Source organism: Geospiza fortis, unplaced genomic scaffold (genome assembly GCF_000277835.1).
Source record: "Geospiza fortis unplaced genomic scaffold, GeoFor_1.0 scaffold78, whole genome shotgun sequence".
NCBI lineage: Eukaryota > Metazoa > Chordata > Aves > Passeriformes > Thraupidae > Geospiza > Geospiza fortis.
This window is the reverse complement of record NW_005054339.1, coordinates 1,627,329-1,647,201: the sequence shown is the minus strand read 5'-3', so window position 1 is coordinate 1,647,201 and position 19,873 is coordinate 1,627,329. Positions and strand designations below refer to the sequence as shown.

General features: G+C 44.0%; 2 protein-coding genes across 6 annotated transcripts in view; one reads left to right on the top strand and one right to left on the bottom strand.

Annotated features, from left to right (window-relative positions):
- PRKCD (protein kinase C delta) overlaps positions 1-9,859 on the top strand; it is a 25,803-nt gene extending 15,944 nt beyond the window's left edge. For 2 of the 3 annotated variants that reach the window (XM_005422417.2, XM_005422418.1), the window contains 10 exons: positions 495-595; positions 1,776-1,872; positions 2,184-2,311; positions 2,942-3,115; positions 3,652-3,743; positions 5,391-5,453; positions 6,608-6,746; positions 7,574-7,762; positions 7,996-8,124; positions 9,338-9,859. In XM_005422417.2, the coding sequence (XP_005422474.1) occupies positions 495-595; positions 1,776-1,872; positions 2,184-2,311; positions 2,942-3,115; positions 3,652-3,743; positions 5,391-5,453; positions 6,608-6,746; positions 7,574-7,762; positions 7,996-8,124; positions 9,338-9,496 (1,271 nt within the window). In that variant the 3' untranslated portion in view covers positions 9,497-9,859. Of the gene's footprint in view, positions 1-494; positions 596-1,775; positions 1,873-2,180; positions 2,312-2,941; positions 3,116-3,651; positions 3,744-5,390; positions 5,454-6,607; positions 6,747-7,573; positions 7,763-7,995; positions 8,125-9,337 lie in introns of all 3 variants that reach the window. The other variant, XM_005422416.2, reaches the window with a different exon arrangement.
- Positions 9,860-12,177: 2,318 nt separating this feature from the next.
- Positions 12,178-19,873, bottom strand: part of LOC102045634 (6-phosphofructo-2-kinase/fructose-2,6-bisphosphatase 4) — a 28,415-nt gene continuing 20,719 nt past the window's right edge. For 2 of the 3 annotated variants that reach the window (XM_031058164.1, XM_031058166.1), the window contains one exon: positions 19,485-19,724. Coding sequence is in view for 2 of the 3 variants with exons in the window: in XM_031058166.1 (XP_030914026.1) it covers positions 19,665-19,724 (60 nt within the window). In the remaining variant the exon portion in view is untranslated. Of the gene's footprint in view, positions 14,899-19,484; positions 19,725-19,873 lie in introns of those variants that run through there. The other variant, XM_031058165.1, reaches the window with a different exon arrangement.

The window sequence follows — 19,873 nt, the reverse complement described above, 5'->3', positions numbered from 1 at the left end:
TATGGGGTGAAAAAGCTTTTGTACAAAAGAGAGACAGAGGTACTGGGCTCGTGGCACAGCTCAGCCAAGGTGAGCTGCTGAAGGAGTCAGGAAACACTGCAGAGGTGCAATCTTGAGCATTATCAAAATTACTGCCTTGGGAATAGCTGAAATTTGGAGACTGACTCAACATAGCATCTCAAAGTCTATTCAAAGCGTTTACTGTAAATATTGCTTTTATAATTCCCCCACAAAAAGGCAGTATGATCCTCATTGTCACAGATTTTGAGAATAAAGTAATGATGATTGGAGGTTTTTCCCTTGTGAAACCTTTTTTTAGCCTTCATTGTGTTAAAGGATAAAAACTGCAATTTTGATAGCAATGATAGGTCCATGTCCAGTCTGGTCATAAAAAAAGGTTTCTGAACTGCACAGAACAGCCCTGTTTGTTGTAATGTTTGTTGTAATGTAGCATTTTCCTGATGCTTGTATAACAATCCTTACATTTCTTTTAGAATGTGGGATGAATGTGCATCATAAATGCCAGAAGAAGGTGGCAAACTTATGTGGAATAAACCAGAAGTTGCTAGCTGAAGCTTTAAATCAAGTTAGCCAGGTAAGATTTATTGCCATTTCTCAGGTAATTATTTGTTTTCAGAGCATTTGGGGGTTTTCACATCATCTTTTCTGCATCACTTTTATGGGAAACTGTATTTGGAAAAGAGGAAATGCAAACAGCTTTGTCTTTTTTAATTTGACACTTATAGAGACTAACAAAGATATCAATAGCTTGAAACTGAAATAGGGAAGGGAGTGTGCCACTTAAACAATTTTTTAAAAGGTGTGTGGCTTCCTGAAATCCAATTTTCTTCTTCTGCAGTGCCAAGATTATTCTGTTCTTTTCTGTTTAATGGGCTAATCAGTGGCATCAGAATGCTGAAATCTGTTTTTACATGCTTCAACTTTAAAATTCCACTTTAATGATAAAATTAAGTGAATAAGGAAAAATATACCAGCTAGTCTCATTTTTTATTCATCTGATATATATATACATATACATACACATACACACAGAAAACCTCTCTGGAATTATTGCTGGCTCCAGTAGCTTGCATTGTTCATCTCCTGCTGCAGCATGATCCTTTGTGGTCAGCTTCTGCAAATAAAGATTCAGACACAAGCTCTGAAATAAAACAGGAAAATATATCACAAAAGCCAACAGTGCTTCCTCTGAGATGTGTATTCCTGAGCTTTCACAGGATATTTACTTTGAGAACAGTGAGAGCTGTTGTGGCAGCTCTTTCATGACACAGGAGCTCAATCTTTTCCTTACTGAAATTTGATCTCAGGGATCTTCCATATGTAAAAGTTGTTTCCCTGTGCTAAGGCCACATCCAGATATGGCTTCAGCGTATCCAGTAAAGCAGTGATTCCCATCTCCTCTTTCACATGAGCAGACATCCAAGGGGACATTTCCCCACAGTTCAAATCCCTTCCACTATGGTTTAAACCATTATACCTTTAATAATTTTGCAATGAACAATGGAACATGGACTGTTCAGGAATTTCAGTGACTTATTTTCTTGCAGTGAAGGAAATAAAGCAAATGGCTGATGTGCAGCTGTAAAGAAAGTGACCAAATAGTCTGTGAACCAAACTGCTTGAGAAAAGATACATACTGGGAGTTAATAATTAAAAAGAAAGGTTTATTCTGCCATCATGTTACACTTAAAGCTATTACTCTATTTCTAAAGTAAGAGTGCTAATATAATTTCAAATGTTCCCTTTCTCCCCAGAAATCTACACGAAGGTCTGATTCTGGATCTGTAGAAAGTGTTGGTATTTATCAAGATTTTGATAAGAAACATAAAGCTCCAGGAGGAGACTCAACAGGTGAGGAAACAGACGATGTTTCAATACAGCCACTTACCTACCAGACAATTTAAGAAGTTATTCATTCTTGTCTTGTGTTAGACTTTTTTTTTTAATAAGTGCTGTTAAAAAAGCAGCATGTCTGTCTTTTTACCATCTCCTGACCACATGGAAAGCTTACCTAGGACTTGTCCCTTATGTTTAAGTTCACCAGTAATTCCAGCAGCAGATGCATTGCAATGCTGTGTCAGTACCTCATTCTTAGCCAGGGCTCTGAGTCCTGCAGGGCTCCTGCATCCCCTGAACTCTCCTCTCCCTGTTTTGCTCAGCAGATAACAGCGAGTACGACAAGCTCTGGGAGGTAAACACAACCAAGCCAGTGCCAAGAACTGCAAGAAGAAAATTCAACATAGACAGCTTTGTCTTCCACAAAGTGCTAGGGAAAGGAAGCTTTGGAAAGGTATGTGACAAACTGAGAGTTCAGGTGTCTGCCTGGCTTGATCTCTGCAATGTGATGGGCTCTTTCCTTTAACCAGAAAGGTCTCACAGTGGGTCAGTGATCTTCTAACAGAATTGTATGTAGACATCTTGGTCAAAGACACTGGAAATTCATCAGCTGGATCTTGTGTGAACCCCAAAGTGATTATAGTGCACAACAGTTTGTCAGTGTTTAGCATAGAGGCAGAGGAATTGCCCTTTAATGCACATACCCTGTGCGAATGGACATTTTAGCTCTGTTCCCTCCCAATGCCCCAGTGCAGTGGCAGGGGATGTTTGGGAGGGCAGTGTGGCCTCTACAGGTTCTGTCCACTGCTGTCTCTGAAACTGCAGCTCCAGCTCCAGTCCAGGCTTTGCCTGGCTGCTCTTTATGCACTCACAAAGCATTGACAGAAAAACTGCCTGTGGCTCGTGGTCCTTGAGCCCCATCTCCTCATCTGTGTCCAGCAGCTTCACCTTCCAGACCTCCCTCATCTTTCCCATTTAAATGCGTTTTTTAATTGCCAGTGCACCACCTTTGGCTTTCCCTCACTGATACATCAGCACCAGTCTTTCCTACACGTGCTGTACTCTCATCTTTCATTTTTTGTAGGTTCTGCTTGCAGAGCTGAAAGGGAAGAATGAATTCTTTGCTATCAAGGCTCTGAAAAAGGACGTGGTGCTAATTGATGATGATGTGGAATGTACCATGGTGGAAAAGAGGGTCCTTGCTCTTGCCTGGGAAAATCCATTTCTCACACATCTTTACTGCACGTTTCAGACAAAGGTGAGAAAAATTTAAATGATGACAGCAACCCAAGAGACTGAGCCTTTAATGGATGCTGATACCAGCAGTCAAATGAAAGTAATTTAGTGATGCAAGAATTAAATGTCCTTTTCCTGTGCTCTGTGCAATTCATGGGCCTGGTGGAAAGTAAATACGAGTATGACCAAACATACCTTGATAAGGACAGAATAAGATCAGAAAAACATCTATGCAGTCTGGAATAAGAAGGAGTTTAATTAAGTTCTTAATCTGAGTTTTACCCTCGGTGAGGGGAAAAGGATGACTGTCACAGACTGAAATCAGTAAGTCTGTTTCAGTGTGTGTTAAGTCTAGAAACCAACAGAATACAGGACCAGATATTTATATTTACAAGACCAGACCACTCAGCTCTGTAGGAGCCTCATAGGGGTGCATGAAACCAAAAATCCTTCAGGAGAAGAGGGAGGTGGCAGCTTGGTCCCCTGGAGGTACATTGCTACTTCATTTATGGCTGGATAGCATCAGTAACTGTTCCATTTCCTGGTTATCTGCTAAAGGATCACTTGTTCTTTGTGATGGAGTTCCTGAATGGGGGAGACCTGATGTTCCACATCCAGGACAAGGGGCGCTTTGACCTCTACAGAGCCACGTGAGTCCTCAGCCCTTCCCTCCCCACCTCCATGCATGAGTTCATCTCTTTATGGCCTCTGGTTCTGTGCCCCTCCTTGCCTGCAGTCAAGTTGCAGTGGCTGATGGTTGAAAACATGTTTCTAGGCACTGGCTGAATGCAATGAAGTTCGCTTAATGATGTGTGGAGTTGGGATTCCTTAATTTACATTGCAGTGTCATGTTGTACTTTATGGGTAGGTCCAAAATAAATTGCAACATGAGCCAGCACTGAAAAGTAAAAGGTACAGCTTCAGTGTACTTTAGGACAGTATTCAGATGGAAAAAATTGGAAAACAGCATGGGGGGGAAAAGTTCAACACTTACTGCTGTTGCTAAATTGACAGGATAGTACAAAACACTGTACATTCCATGAGATGCTAATTAAATGGGTAAGCTCTTTGTTTAGTAAGTGCATTTGTGTCAGTTATCTGTGACTGGTATTTTCAGCTCCAGTGATGTTTAAAGGATGCAAAAATATTGTATTATTGTTACTTTAGCTATCATTTTTAGTTTGAGCTCAGTTTCTACTTCTCTCATGCAAACCATGGGTGTTGTAATGGCATCACTGAAGGGGTGGCATGTAAACCTTAGAAAGTAACAGTGCAGAGCACTGGACCTGTCTGTAAGCCCCAGGAAAATTACTTAAATTACTTCTATTACTGGCACTGCACTAAGGGTTGCTGACTGGATGGGATCACAAGAAGTCTGGCAAAAACAGCAGCAGGTTGTATAGGTCAGCTCCCTTCCCACACTCCCCAGCAAAAATGTGGATAAAGCCCCTCCATCTTACCTGGATCCCAGCAAACATCTGTGCATCTGGCATCCTCTCTGGGTTATATTCTGTGCTATTTGTTTTGGACCAACATTCATCTGCTATACAGAAACTGAAACAGTAAAAAAAATTATGCTTTTTGGGGCAGAGGGAAGCATTCTTTCAGATTTTCCTTCATGTGCCCTAGATTATCACCTCTTTCTTTTGAGGAGAGTGCCCCTGAAGGGATGGCATTTTTCAGGCAGGTGCAGAGGGACGGGTGATGCCCAATTCTAACTTTGCCATTGGTGCCCCGTCCCTCCTGCAGCAATATTAAAAAAAAAATTATGCTTTTTGGGGCAGAGGGAAGCATTCTTTCAGATTTTCCTTCATGTGCCCTAGATTATCACCTCTTTCTTTTGAGGAGAGTGCCCCTGAAGGGATGGCATTTTTCAGGCAGGTGCAGAGGGACGGGTGATGCCCAATTCTAACTTTGCCATTGGTGCCCCGTCCCTCCTGCAGCAATCCTGGGGGACTGAGCTCCCATAGCTCTCTTTCAAAGGCACGTGCCTGTCCCTAAAACCATACAAAGACTGTTTTTAAAGAGGAGGACAGAGATGGAGTTCCCTGAGGGAAGAGGGATGAAGCCTGACAGCAGCTGCTGCCGTGTCCCCTGTGCTGTTTGGTGTGGGACACTGCCGATGTGTGGTGAAGGGATTACCTTGCAGCATCTGCCCGCATAAACACACACATTGGGATTTACAGATGTGTACAGTGCTTCCCACTCCATGAAAAGATGCCCACAGCATTATTTTGGCTACCTGTATTGACTGTTGTAACTGAGTGAAAACTAAAAGATGGTTTTGGTCTTTTCAGGTTTTATGGAGCTGAAATTTTATGTGGACTGCAGTTTCTTCACAGCAAAGGCATTATTTACAGGTGAGTACCAGCCAGCTCCAGGCTGGGACCTGGGAATTGCCTTAGCACTTCATGCATCTTTGAATTACTGACTGATGTAACAAACACAAGCTGTCTGTCAGAGATCTGATGTAGTTCCAAGGCCATTAACATGCCTGAGATGAATCTTTATTTGTGTGGTTTTTTCCTTGGCAACTGGAATGATGGAATGGGACTTGTGTTACACAAAAGCAGTTTTGTTTCAGTTACTTTCAAACACTGCCTTCGAATCATGAGTCTAATTAGTGTGGAGGTGAGGGAGAGGCTCCTTGAGCAAACCACTGAGGTGAAAGTTCCCTGCTTTTGCCTTCTGGTGAAACCACAGCATCGATGCCTCTGCCTCACCAGGTTGAAGCATCAAGGGCCAGACCCTGATCCACTGCTGGTACTGGGAACTTCAGTTACCCAGGAGAAAAGACTGCCCTGTTCTTATGTGAAATTCTCTGCTCTATTTCAGCCCTTGGTAAGCACAGGGCTGTTCAGTTTCTCTTCAGCCTGCCCTCCTTGGTATGTGCATTTGCAGCCAGATGGACAAAAAATGCAGCACGGTCAAAGGGAGGGAATGTAGCTTTTGGAAACTGCTGGGAAAAAAGCTCTTTCTTGGTTGAATAGTGTTGTTCTGAGAAAAGACATGAATAGGACCCTTCACAGGCCATGCCATAACACATGAACTTGTGCTGTAACCAGGACCAAGTCACAGGTAGTGCTAAGAGTTGGGCAGGTTTCAAACAATCAAATTCCTGCCAAAGGCTCTCAGAATCCAGCACAATCCTCCTTTTGAGCCCTGGAGCTGATGCAGCACTGCTGTGTCAGCTGCTGGGGCATTAACTCACGCTGCCTTCCAGCAGCAACAGAAGCTCTGGCCGTGCTTCTGCATCTGAAAGCAAACGTGGAGGATTATAAGGTCACATTCTATATATGCACCTCAGCCTCTTCTTTTCCTTGACAAGAGAGAATTCTTCCCTTGTCCCTCATGCCTTCAAAGCACAAAAGTACCATTTTGGATGGATTGTGTTGATGGATGATTATTTTTCTTGAAAAGCCTGTGTGTGTGCAGTTGGGGAGGTGTTTATCAGTGAACAGTCCATCTGATTACAAAAACGACTTAAAACACATTTTAAAAACACTTTTTGCAGAGACCTAAAACTGGACAATGTGATGCTTGATAAAGAAGGCCACATCAAAATAGCTGATTTTGGAATGTGCAAAGAAAACGTTGTTGGTGACAACAAGGCGAGCACTTTCTGTGGGACCCCCGACTACATCGCTCCCGAGGTCAGTAGGGCACAGACACTGCTGGCATGGACTGAGTGCCCTGATGGCACAAGAGCTGCATTATTCACCTGCTTGTAGGCTAATAGTTCCGAAAGTCTAATTAGAGGTCAAAATCAGAGAAAAAAATTGTATCTGTGTTTTTTATAGAAGGTATTTCAGATTTTAAAATATTCTGTAGCTGTAAGTTTAAAAAAATGTGGGTTTGGAAAGTTAAAATGCTCAGGTTTTTAAGAGCTGGGGATTAGGTGTAGCCAGCACTTCTATGAAGCTCCTGCAGAATGAATCTATATGGGCACTGCAGATGGACAAGAGACTTGTGCCTGTGCAAACAACCAGAATTCAAAACAAAAGGAGCTTTTAAGGGGAATCTCACAGAGTTTAATTCTGTGTGTTAGTTTATTGGGGTTTTTTAAATCTCATTTGCAAAGCAGCTTAACAAAGGTATTTAGCTTTTAAAGCTATAAATTCTATCAAAGACTTCTGTAGGAATCTGCTTTGCATCACTACTTGTTTCTCCCTTCACCTTGTAAAGAAACAAGAGAGGCTGTTTTTTAAGTCTATGGTTATTTAAAGTTAAGGGAGAAAATTTCTGAATGAGAGCAAAGACCTGTCCATGGAGCTGGCCACATTCCCACAAACAGCAGCCTGGGGTAAAACCACAGCTCTGCATCAGTGTCCACAATTTCCCAGAGAGATGGATTTTTATTTTTTCCCTAAGTGCTCTAGTCATTAAAGACTGTCTCTTGAAATACCTCTTGAAAAAATCTGATTTTTGGGATGTATTGCTGCTTCTTGCCTCTTACCTGAATTCCTCCTGTGCGCCGCAGATCCTGCAGGGTTTGCGGTACATGTTCTCCGTGGACTGGTGGTCCTTTGGGGTGCTGCTCTATGAGATGCTGATTGGCCAGTCCCCTTTCCATGGGGATGATGAAGATGAACTGTTTGAGTCAATCCGAGTGGACACCCCTCACTACCCACGCTGGATCACCAAGGAATCAAAGGATATCTTGGAAAAGGTAGGGCTGATGATCCCTGGGGGGCTGGTACTGCCTCTGTGCAGGACAGACAGATCTCCTCATCAAGGAGCTGTTTATCAGCAAATTGCTCTGACAAAGGGAAAGCCAGGTCAGATTAATTCCTAATGCTCTGTTTGCAGTCAGCACCCTGAGTTGTTTTAGCACCATACCTGTAGTTCTTGCACTGCCATGCACCTTTGGAGCAGCTCTTTACTGGGTGTCTTCTCCTGCAGCTCTTTGAAAGGGATCCAGCAAAACGACTTGGGGTCACTGGGAATATCAGAGACCATCCTTTCTTCAAAACAATCAACTGGACAGCACTAGAGAAGAGGGAGGTGGACCCTCCCTTCAAGCCAAAAGTGGTAAGTGGGTTGTTCTTTGTTCTTAGGAAACAGCAGCCCAGAGGTAAGGGGTGAATTCTGTACCTGCACAAAGGATCCCACTGCCATTTTCTCCTCACAGTTTACAAATGAAAAAGTTGTGTATCTGTAAGCTCATTGTTCTTGGATGGTTCAGTTATACACAGGTGCACTGTGCCCCTCTGACTGCCCTGAGATCTTCTGTTAAGACTGTCTTCCCATTGCTCTCAAGGAGCTTTGTGGATAAAATGTTCATAAGAACCAACAGATAGCTTTGATCTCTGTTCCCCTCTGTGTTAGAATGCTCACAGTTCCTCAGAGTTTGCTTTTCTGAAATGCCACATGGGAGGAGCAGCAGTAGCTCCAGGCTGCTCTGGTACCTGCTGCAGGCACTCTGTGCAAGCATTAAATCTCTGCTGCTTTAAACTCACCCAGGCATCTCCAAGGGGGCAGGAAGCAGCATTCTCTAAACTGCTGAACTTGGAATTCATGTACATGCCTGATGTTACCTGAAAAAACGCCTGCAGTACAGACTGTAACTCAGTCTGTTTCACAGTGGGATGCTGCTGCTTCAGCTCATGTGGTTAAAATCCCAAACCAGTGTTTCTCCAGCCTGTTCCTAGAACAGGTGAAATGGTCTGGAGGCAACAGTCTCTTTAAAATGTACTCTCTGGAGGAGAGCTCCCCCTTCAAACACTCAAGCTTTAGTGTTGCTTGTTCCCAGAGAAGTGGGAAATCTTTGGTGGTGGAGAGTGTAAAACAGTTTCTAGTTACATGAATATTTATTAAACACAGAACAGCTGCTGTAGGGCATTGCTTTATTCTCTGAACAAGTACAGCCTGTAAAATGTTCTCAAGAATTTAAACATTTTGGTTAATGGCAAGAAATGTTGGTCTGATGTGTAAGTTAATGCTGCATTGCTTTTGTCAACAGATAATCTTTGGGTAATAACCCAGAGTTATCCCAAATCCAGGTTTCTTCTCCAAAGCAACCTGGGTTTGGTTTTTCTGTTGGTTTCCAACTAACAATAAGAAAGAGACCAGTTGTAATCTTATAGTCTTGTTAAAATAGGTTAAAATTAGGTATTTTTTTCTCTAAAGCAGGGGAAGAAGGGAGGGAGCTAAAAGACTAACTTGACAACATTTTGTATTTAAGTAATTTGTTCTTGAAGAAAATACAAAGTTTGTCTCAAACTGTCTTCCCTCTCTAATACAGAAATCAGCAAGTGACTACAACAACTTTGACAGAGAATTTCTGAGCGAGAAGCCAAAACTGTCTTACAGTGACAAAAACCTGATTGAGTCCATGGATCAGTCTGCATTTGATGGATTTTCTTTTATTAACCCAAAATTTGAACAGATCTTGAACAAGTAAGTCTCTGAACAGCTGGACTTTAAAGCAGGGTTACAAACCCAGACTCCAAGCGTTAATGCATTCCAACAACGTCGATACTTCAGAATAATACACCCTAGTGTGATGAATTATGTTCAACTCCTGATTTATTGGCAGTGTTTTTATGCATGGTTGGGTTTAAGGTATGTGAATCATGTGCATTATTTTCTCTGTTTGGGAAAATGTAAATTCTGTTTGGTACTTGAACGTAGTTGTTATATATATATGTGTGTGCTGTATATTTTGCTCGAGAGAAGACATTGGGGAACAGAAGATGTCTTTTTAAAATGTGTTTGAGCCCTTGGTTCTTTTATTTGTCTTCAATTAAAAGAAAGTTTAATGTAACTTTCACTCATGGCTCTATGATTTTTAACAATATACAATTTTACTCCAATGGTCTTTAAAGTACAGTGAAAAAAAATGCTTGGTCAGCCCTGATCACTTTCTTAAAATATTTGTTGCTTTTGTGAATTAAACAAAAGAAAGTGTCAAGAGAAAGCAGAGATTCCTAGTGTAACACCAGCTGCTGTGGGAAACAGCTCAGGGGTGCTTTTGGTGAATAAATGCTCCATATTTATTCCAAGGCAGTCCAAGCCTTGAGACAAAGAGGCCTCAGCATCCCAGAGCAGCCCCATCCTGCCTGGGAACGTGGGGTTCTGCCACTGAATGCCACTTCCTGCAAACAGCCACAGCAATCACAGCAGGACACAACCCAGGTAATGACTGCAGAGTTACTTGCCTGCTCTGCCTGAGGAATTATTCTGTTTAACTGCCAAACACAAAATCCTTCTTCCAGTTTTATTTGCTTGTTTGTAACACAGCAGCTGTGGCTCCTCCTGCTTGCTGTTAAAGGGCACAAAACCAGATCCTGCTGCCTTGCAACACCTACCTCTGAATTTTTAGCCATTAGAGAGAAAGAAAAACTAATGTAATGACTGCAAAGCTCCTTCCAAAACCTTTGCCTTGCACTCAGCTCATAAAATTCAGGCTGAAGCAAAGTTTCTTTGCTTCTCAGGAGCTTTCTGTATCTTGTAACACTATTGCAAATGACTCTTCTCAACACTGAGCAGGCAGAAAAAAATGTACATGTGTCAGTTCATCCAAGAACTATGGAATGCTACAGAACTCCTAGGAGAACCCTGGAGTTTCTGGGTTGTTTAAGACTGTTAATCCTGCTGAAAGAGCAGCAGAAAGCTGTAACACTTTGTAGAGATTAAAAAAAAATACACTGCTGTCTTTGGTCTGCTCCTAAAGAACAGCTCTAGCTTATTGTTGTAACTCAAGCAATGCCTGCATGACTCGGATGCCATCTGAGCCTGCAGCAGACTGAGGCTGGAAGGGGCAGAACACAGCTGGTATCTCCAAACAGCCAGGGCTGGCCTGCTTTACCAGCCCCAGTCCAAGGAAACAAGCAGTGCCCTGTGAGGTGCTGCAGGGAGAGCAGGAACCTGGCTTTCCCCTTCACATAACCTACAGAGTGACTTCTGGCTTGCCATTTGTCACCAGAAAGTGATTCTGCTTTCCAAGGTGAGTGCTGTGCCCTTGGACCCGAGCAGAAAGGCATTTCTAGGTTCCAAAAGTGGGTGCCAGCAGCAGTGGGTATCTGCACACAAAGAAGCTGTTATCAATTATAATATTCCTTGTGGGAAGTGGCTCCCTGGACTCACCTGCTTTGCTCTGGAGTAACAAGTGCCAGGAGGCTTCACACAGCAACTCTTCCAGCTGGCACCTGACTGATGTACCAGGAGCATCTCCTGCTGCCACAGTTGTGCCCAGCTGCACTCACACAGGGGCACAGATCCCTTTCCTCTGCAGGGCAGCCCTGTCCTGCTCAGCCCCTGCACCACTGTTACCTCTGTTACAGCACAGCCTGGGGAGCTCCTCCACCTCCTCTGCAGAGCTGCTGCAGCCCACAGCCACCTGTGAGCACCACCTGGGTCCACTCACTCACCCATCGGCTCTGGCTCATCCTCATACTACAGGAAGTTTCAGCTTTTAAAGGACTTTGTCCAGAAAGCAGCCTAAAAGCTCTGAAACAAAGAAGTTACCTGCTCCCCAAACAGAAATACAGAGTGGAGTTAAAGAACAATTAAAACACTGCTCCCACCTCGCAGAGAAGAGACAAGTGGTTACCACCTGGGGGGCTGCATTTTCAGGACATGAAAATGTGAGTACATCATTCTAAAAGCACAAAGCAGTCATTAATTTAATGCAAATGTAATGCCCTCCAGCTCCCCTCTGCATACAGACTTGTACTGACAGGCAGCATTTGGCTGTGGGTTTTCACCTTTCTCAGAACACCAGCAGCATGTTCAAGACAATGTAAGAACAGTGTATAACTGACAGGGTGGAGCAGACCTTAATCTCAGTGACCAGGTGAAGCTAATAAAGCCTTACCTTTCTCCTCCATCACATGCAAATCCTGGCATGCATTTATTTAATCAGTTCCTCCAACAACGTCCTCCATTATTGAGCTTCCTACTTCAATCATAGTTATTTGTCAGTGTAAAGCACCCACAAGGTGAATTAATATAATCCTTACAATCATATCTAAGCTCCCTAAGCCCAGCTTGTGGAAGCTGTGGAACCCTGCTGAGGCTCAGGAACACTCACCTGGCACTTCAGCCACTGGAAATGGACATGGAAAGAAACACACATCAGTGCACCTTGTAGCATTTGATCTTTATTACTTGGATCAAAGGTCAAATGATTACATTTGTCTCAAAGATCACAACAAAGGCCAACGATGTAAGAAAGGACAGGTTAATCCCAGTCCAGAGACTGCATCTGAGCCAGGCACACACAGGACAGAGGCAGTCAAATGGTACAAACACAGAAGGTCAGGACAAGGGTCTTCCCCTCCCCTGTCAGTGACTGTTCTGTCAGGAGTGGGGGACACACTTACAGAAGTGACAATTAACTGCAATTCTTAACTGTGCCTTCCCAGAACAGCAGTCAGGGTTACACCCTGGGAGAACCCATCACTCCAAATCTACATTCAGCTCAAATCTACATTCATCATCTACACCTGCTCTCTCCAGCCAGGGTCAGATGCAGTCACTGATTTAGTACCTTCCTACTGTAGAGCCAACAACTTCATTTTTTTTCCTCTTCAAGTATCAGCACAATAGTTTATTTACACTTCTATACAACTCTTTTTGCTGAACACCCATTGTAGTAAAACACTCATCACAGTATATTTGAAAGCAGGCTATAAAAATACCTACTGTACATAGAACATGTAGCCTCGAGGATGTTACAGCACCTCTGAGAGATCAGAGAGGTAAAACAAAGGGGGAGAGGAGACACTTCAAGCTGTGCTCACCAGCAAAGAGAAGCAACCCTGGGCTCAGCTCTCACTGGGGGACACATTTCTGCCCACACTTCTTCAGCCAGGTCTGAGCTCACAACCTGCCAGTAAAATCCCACTTTTCTAATACAACCTCCTGGGATTTTTACAGATAAATCCTGACATTCTCAGTGTAAAAACTGCTTAACCACCCCTCCTGTCCCAGCAGAGGAGCAAGGGCTGCCTGGGGCACAGCCCGGCTTTCCCACACCACCGTGGGAGGGGAATTTGCTCCTTCAGTTGTGCCACAAAGGTGGCCTTGTTAACCACACATCAGTGAATTCACTCCTCTGAGCAGTGCCAGGCAGGCTCTCTCCTCACCCCACAACTCTGGGCACACTGAATTAATAAAGGTCTGAAATGGCATTACCATAACACACACACACACAAAGCTTTAGACAGCAGCGCTTGAAGCAAGTGTTCCTGGTCATTCTGCACCCTACACAGTCCTCCTCTGAAACAGAACCCAGCAATGCACTATGGCTTACTTCCAGAGCTGAATATATTGCTGAATATAGCTTATTAAAAAAAAAATTAATCACAACAGCAGCACATTATTTTATAGACCCTGCACAAACAAAAGACAATTTAGCCCTTGCCTGCAAAACTATGTTACCAGGGCCTGGTATTTCACACAGGAATTCAGGAAAGAAAAAAAGACAAAACAACCCCACCAACTCACATGGTAAAAGCTCAATTAATTGGAGAGAATCCTTAGAAAAAACACAGTTCAACTACTAAAGAATAGTTCTCCTCATCTCCAGCAGTGCTGGCAGCTCACTTCAGTTGTCTGGTAACACACATACAAAATACACTTTGATTTAGTACAGTTAAAAGGTTGTGACCTTGACAGACACAGAAAATTCCATTTTTAGCACTGGAGTTTCACTAGGCGTAAAAGAGCAACGAAGAACTGGGATGATGGAAGGTGCTTAAAAACAATACAAAAAACTCCAAGGCAGGTGTGCCTTGTTAAAATTATTTCAGAATTTACCTGGTGTTTTTGTTGCATGAGCTGTTAGAATGGTTAAACTCACCTAACCTTTCTGTACTGTTTCCTGATGTACATATTAAACGTGGCTATAAAAGAGAAACATAGACTTTTATGTTGAAATTCATTCCAAAAATTCTTTAAAAATATAAAGACAAGCAGCTTTTCCAGCCCTTGACAGACTGAATCCTTTTCCCCTCCCTTCCAGATTCAAAAAAGCTGCTCAGCCCCTCCCATAACTGCAGCAGAAAGGACATGTCTCTCTCCATCTCTCTCCATTCATTCCCCACCTGTCACTCACACTCATGTCCCCCACTGCCCTCCAAAATATACCTGGTCTCTGGAAAGTATCAAAATCTTGCTAAAACAGCAGAATTTCCCAGCTTTAATGCATTCATTTTCCAAAGGGAACATCTCCCTTGTGAATTTCAGGAAAACTTTAAGTTGTGGTTGGCAAACCAAAGTTCAGTTTAAAACACAGGACAATTATCACAGCTGATGGGATTCCCCATTTAAAGCAGCTTTGCAACATGAAGCCTCCAGTGCTCAAAATGTAGAATTTTGCCCATGTTAAATACACCATCAAAAAACCTCCATGTAATTCTAGGCAATCATTCACAGTAAAAACAAGAGAACTCTTAGAAAAAACACTTACAAAAAGAAAATAAAATCTAGTTAAAATCTGACAGTAAAATCAACACGGGCAATTAACCACCTTGCATTATCCACAGACAAAAACAGTAAAAACCCACTGAAACTGCACAAATTTACATAAGAAAAATCTAAACCCAACTCTGCTCTGCTCCCCACAATCTTTTCACTGATACCTTTGGAGTTATCCATGAGCACAGAGGTTTTGTCCAAAGGAGCAGACTCACATTCGAAATGTCTGGAAGGGAAGGGGAGGCGCGTCCATCCTGCCCTGCTCCGACACCGCGGGGCCCTGAGCTGCTGGAGGAAGGGCTGCTGCCCCGGGAGCTGCAGCTATAGGTGGGTGGGCACTGTCCTCAAAGCCTCTTCTCTCGACCTATTCACACCTACATTCTGCAAATTTAAAGACAAAAATAAAATAAAATGTTAAAGCAAAGATCTGACAGGCAGCTGCGGTTTTGCTCAGCACGCAGCTGTTACAGGACACAAAGGTGAGCAAGCTGTAATGCTGGATCCCTCAAAATGCTCTGTAAAACACAAGGAGAGGCTCCAGCCCCTGTCAGAATCAGGTTGGACCTCATCCCAGTGCCAGGAGCTTTACAGAGCCCCTCAGACACCCAAAAAGCAGGACCTCTGCTGCCAGTGAAATGCATCCCTCAGACTTGTATCACACCAGGCCTGGCAGGACAACTGGTGCCTGTACACCATATGCAGGTCTCACTGTTACAGCTTTTAAAACCTTTTTTTTTCTTTAATCACTGTTTTAACCACATTTTTCTAACCCTCTGTCTTTCCCAGTCTTTATGCATGTAGCACAAGAAAAAACAGAACCCTGCAAAGGCCATAAACCACACAGGAATCAATAAAATCCAGAGGGAGGGAAGCCCTCCTCTCCTTGTTCCAAGAACACTCCAGGAAATAATTCCTTAACACCAACAGCCATAAAGCCAATCCTGATCCTATCTGTGAGCAGCCAAACCACTGGAAGAACTCTGAATAACTCCCTGAAGAGCTGGTAACATCAAGTGTTCCCTGAAGAGCTGGTAACATAAAGTTTAAATGCACTTTGGGATACACATGGCACGTGGCAGATGTCACACTGACATCAGGGAATGCTCCAGTGGTTTTATTACCACATTTATTAGAGTTTACATTCAAAACAAGTCTCTCCAGTCAAGCTCTGGGGAAAGCAGAGCCCCACGAGCACACAGCGAGGGGCCCTCTCAGCACATGCAGACACACAACTCCATCAGTCAAAACTCATCCACTCAAAAAGCAATTCCATCCCCTCCCCAACCCCAGTTTCTAGATTTTTCAGCCATTTCTTATGAAAGCAAGCTATAAACAAGCAGCACCAGATTCTCTTTGGAGGTTGAATTCTGCCAACATTGCTCTGCCCTTACCAGTTCTGCTACATCCACATCAGCCCTTTCCTCTGTCATCAGCCCTCAAGCCCTTGGGTAAATCCCCATTTTCCACACCAAGGTTTCTGGGAACACACACACACAGCAAATGCTGCTGGACAGAATTGTCCAAGTACCGGAAATCCCTGCACCCACCAGCACACAGCCTTACCCACCCTGACATCTCTTTGAAGGAAAGCAAAGCAACAACCCTATCTCAAAAAGAAGCTTCTACAAGAAGCATCTCTTCTGCAGCAAGGGGAAAGCAACAGAAAGCATCATTATCTGCTAAGAACATGAGGAGTTAGCAAAACAAGTCATACTCTGCATGGTTATAGGGAAAAAAATACCAACAAACCAACAGAACATGCTGGAATTTGGTGTGTTTGTGTTTTTCTTAGCAACTGATGCAACATACTCAGAATTTCCCTGGGACTGCAGAGAGGTCTCCACAGGCACTCCCAGAATACTGGCTGAAATCTTTTAAGCTGAACATCTGATGCTGATTCAAAGAAAATTAAATGGAGCATGAAATGGAGCATCAAAATGCAGGAATCCAGAGGTACTGGAAATTACTCCTCAAGCAGCAAGAGCTAGACAGCTCAAACATGCAGCTGAAAGGAAATTAGGTGATTAAGGCAAGGCAGAAGATGCAGCTTATTTCAGTGAATTAGAGGTATTGAATAAAAGCAGCATTCTAGTAACTAAGACAGACCCAAAGGGAATATTGATAAGCAGGCAAGAAAGCTGAAAGCAAAAAAAAAAGCTCGAATTTGAGTAAACAAACAGGCTGTGGAAGCAAAGTGTGCTGAACTGTCACATTGAAGGAGAAAACTGGGATAAACCCTGATAAACACCCCCAAGGGCTTATTAAACAAACAACAGCCAGCAGTGAGAGCAGATGAGCAGGGGCTTAGAAAGGGACCAAAATCCTCATTAACTGTAAGTGGATTCCTACCCACAGGAATCCCATTAGATGAGATTATGGTAACTGGGATCCCACTTTCAGAGCAGCCATGGGCACTGTGAGGGAAATGCCATGCAACAAGGACAGTGCTGCTGCTTAGAAAGGGGACAGAGGTTTCAGCCTCACTTTTGGGACCAGAAGGAGTTCCTGCAACTGCCTGGCACCAAAGCACACCTGGACAAATGGCCGTGCTGGGAACAGCCCCACACCAGCAGCAACACGGTCTGGAGAGCCCGGGAAACACAGGAGAAGGAATAAAAACCACACACCTGTCCTGTATGGCTGGGTAGAAACAGTATTTTCTACCTACATCTGGGTAGAAAAATACTGTTTCTGCCCAGCCATACACCCTGCTCCTTGGCCAGCCCCAGCAGGAGCTTGCTGCTTCCAGAGCCTGCCCCTGAGGAGGAGCAGCCTGACCCTGCCTTGCACAAGAGTCCATTTTACCCTTTGAAAGAGTACACAGATTGCCTCAAACACCCTCTGTACCACTGCTGTTGTGCTCACTGTGCCCTGGCCTTTGGACTTTTCTGTCCTACAGGACAGAGCCTCCCCCAGCAAAGTGCTGTGGGACAGGCCCTGCTCTCAGTTGTGCTTTGACTCAGCTGCAATGTCACCATGACAGCTGAACAGGAGGATCCTGCAGGCAAAAGGAGGAACCTCTGGGGACAAGAGCCAGCACAGGCCTAAACACAGAAATAAAGAGCACAATACAAACATCCAGCACTCTGTCAGCTTCCCCTCAGCAGGCTGTGCCACAACCCACTGCTGACACCTCCCAGCCAGCATCAGGCCTTCCTCTCACTGACAAAGCCAGGGCTGCTAAGCCATCCTGCTGTAAGAGGAGAGCCCTTAGAGCATTCTGCTTTTAGATATGCACTTCACTCTGTGGCACACACCAGCACAGTGAGTGCTGTGCTCAGCAGACAGCCCCAGGAAATCTGGCTGGCAGCAGCTGGCAGCAATGGAGGGTCCTGGGTGCTCCTGCTGCTTCCCTTCCCTCTGCAACCTCCACCAGCCACAGACCAGGCAAACTTTGCTTTCCTCTCTGACCAAGCTCCTGCTCCTGTCATCCTCCCCCTCAATTTTCTCTGACAGCCCAAGCCACCCTCTTTCAAGCAGCAAAACTCAGTTTTTCCACAGCAGACGCCTGCACAGAGTTTGGCTCCCTAAGAAATGCAATGCATTTAATTTCATTTGGATGGTGTTTCCTTAGCTGTGGCCAGTGGAGGTGACAGCACTCCAAGCTGTCTCCATGTGGCTCCTCAGGAGCTGGCTATGGCCAGCATCCCTGTGACCCCTCAGGAATGTCACCTCAGCTGGCTGGTAAGAGCAACCAGGCCCACGGTTGTGTGCAAGGGGGTACAGCAGGCTCAGGAGCTCCTCTGGGCCACCTTTCACAGCAAAGCTCAGGCCCAGACGCTGGAGCAATTAAACAAGGAAAAGTGACCAACCATTCCTACATCACAGTCATGACAGCCACAGGAAAATGATCCAGGTTCTCCCAGTTTCAGCCCAGGGGCAGTGGTTTAACTAAACACCAAGTACCACAGCAGGAGGCCCTCTGGTTATGGCAAACATTCCCAACTGTACAAACTTCTGAAGACTTCAGTACCATTTCAGAAGTGCAGATATGTAACTTTTTTTTCCCCCAAAATCCTGGTTTGGGAAAAATATACTACCTGAGAAACCTAACAGCTAAAAAACTTTCCACAACCTACATTCCTGCTTACTTTCAGTACTTAAAAAAACCCCTCAGAAAACAGTTCTGAGGCTCAGTGTTTTTCTGCCTTTCCCTGCCTGCTCCATGGCACAGGCACTTCCCACAGCCTGCAGTCTCTTCCCTCCTGCAAGAGGCTTTCCCATCATACAGTTTGGGATTCATGCCCTGCTGGTTTGAGATCTGTGTCTCCTGGAGCCACTACCCAGCTACAAAATGCTCTGGCTAACTCTGCTTCTAACTCTGTTCTGGAATGGTCAGCACTGCTTACTGGAGCCCCCATAAAATCTGGGTACACAGCAGCTGAGGCAGAGCTGCACGTGCTCCATCACCCACATCCACACAAAGCAGGAAAAGAGGGAATTTAAAATCCCTTCTCTAGGCAAACCCTAGAGCCTGGTTAATGCAGAACAGCTGTTAACAAAAGTTGTATAGTAAAGACATTTATACACATTCCTGTCCTTTGAATAATTGTCCTGGAACTAAGTGAAAACTTGCTACCCTGCTCTAGCAGCACATCCTTAATTAGCACATGTAGAGCCCTAGTGCTGTGGATCAGTGGGATTAGGGATTGACAGCAATTATGGGTTGTTATTTTACACTGCATGGCAGTCCAATCACTCCCAAGGGCCCTGAAACAGATAATACTGGTGCTCTGCTGGGCAAAACAAATTCTGACCTTCTTATCTCACACAGGATGTTGTGTTTCATGGCTTTCATAAATACACTGCAGCTAACACTAAATGATTGCTGGCTATTACAGTAAAGCTTAATGCTGCAGGATATTTAAATGACAGCAATTTACAAAACCAACATTCCAGTGAGAGCCAATCAAGGTCTGATAACTCATCCACAATAAATAAGCCAGTGCAACACTTTTATTGTGATTTGATTAATTTTTTCAAGTCATGTGCTGTACAAACATTTGGTTTGAATTATGAGTTTGATTTGAGTGTGGCTATTATTTTTTTTTATTTCAAAGTGATTGGAATAATTAGTTTTTCAATTTATTTTGAAGTAGCCGGATGAAAACAGCACCCAAGTTTGATAGTTGGTCGGGACACAGGATTCACTGATGAGCAGGGACTGTTACAAGAGCATCCTCGGTAGGTCTGGAAATGTCTACATTCTGTACAATAATAAAAATACAGAGAATATTTATCATGCAGCAGTAAGACCAACAAAAACCACCAATCAAGTCCCTTCACATGTACACAGCTGGGTTGATTGAGAAGCAGAGATGGTTTCAGCCCCCCACACCCCAAGAACACAGCAGAC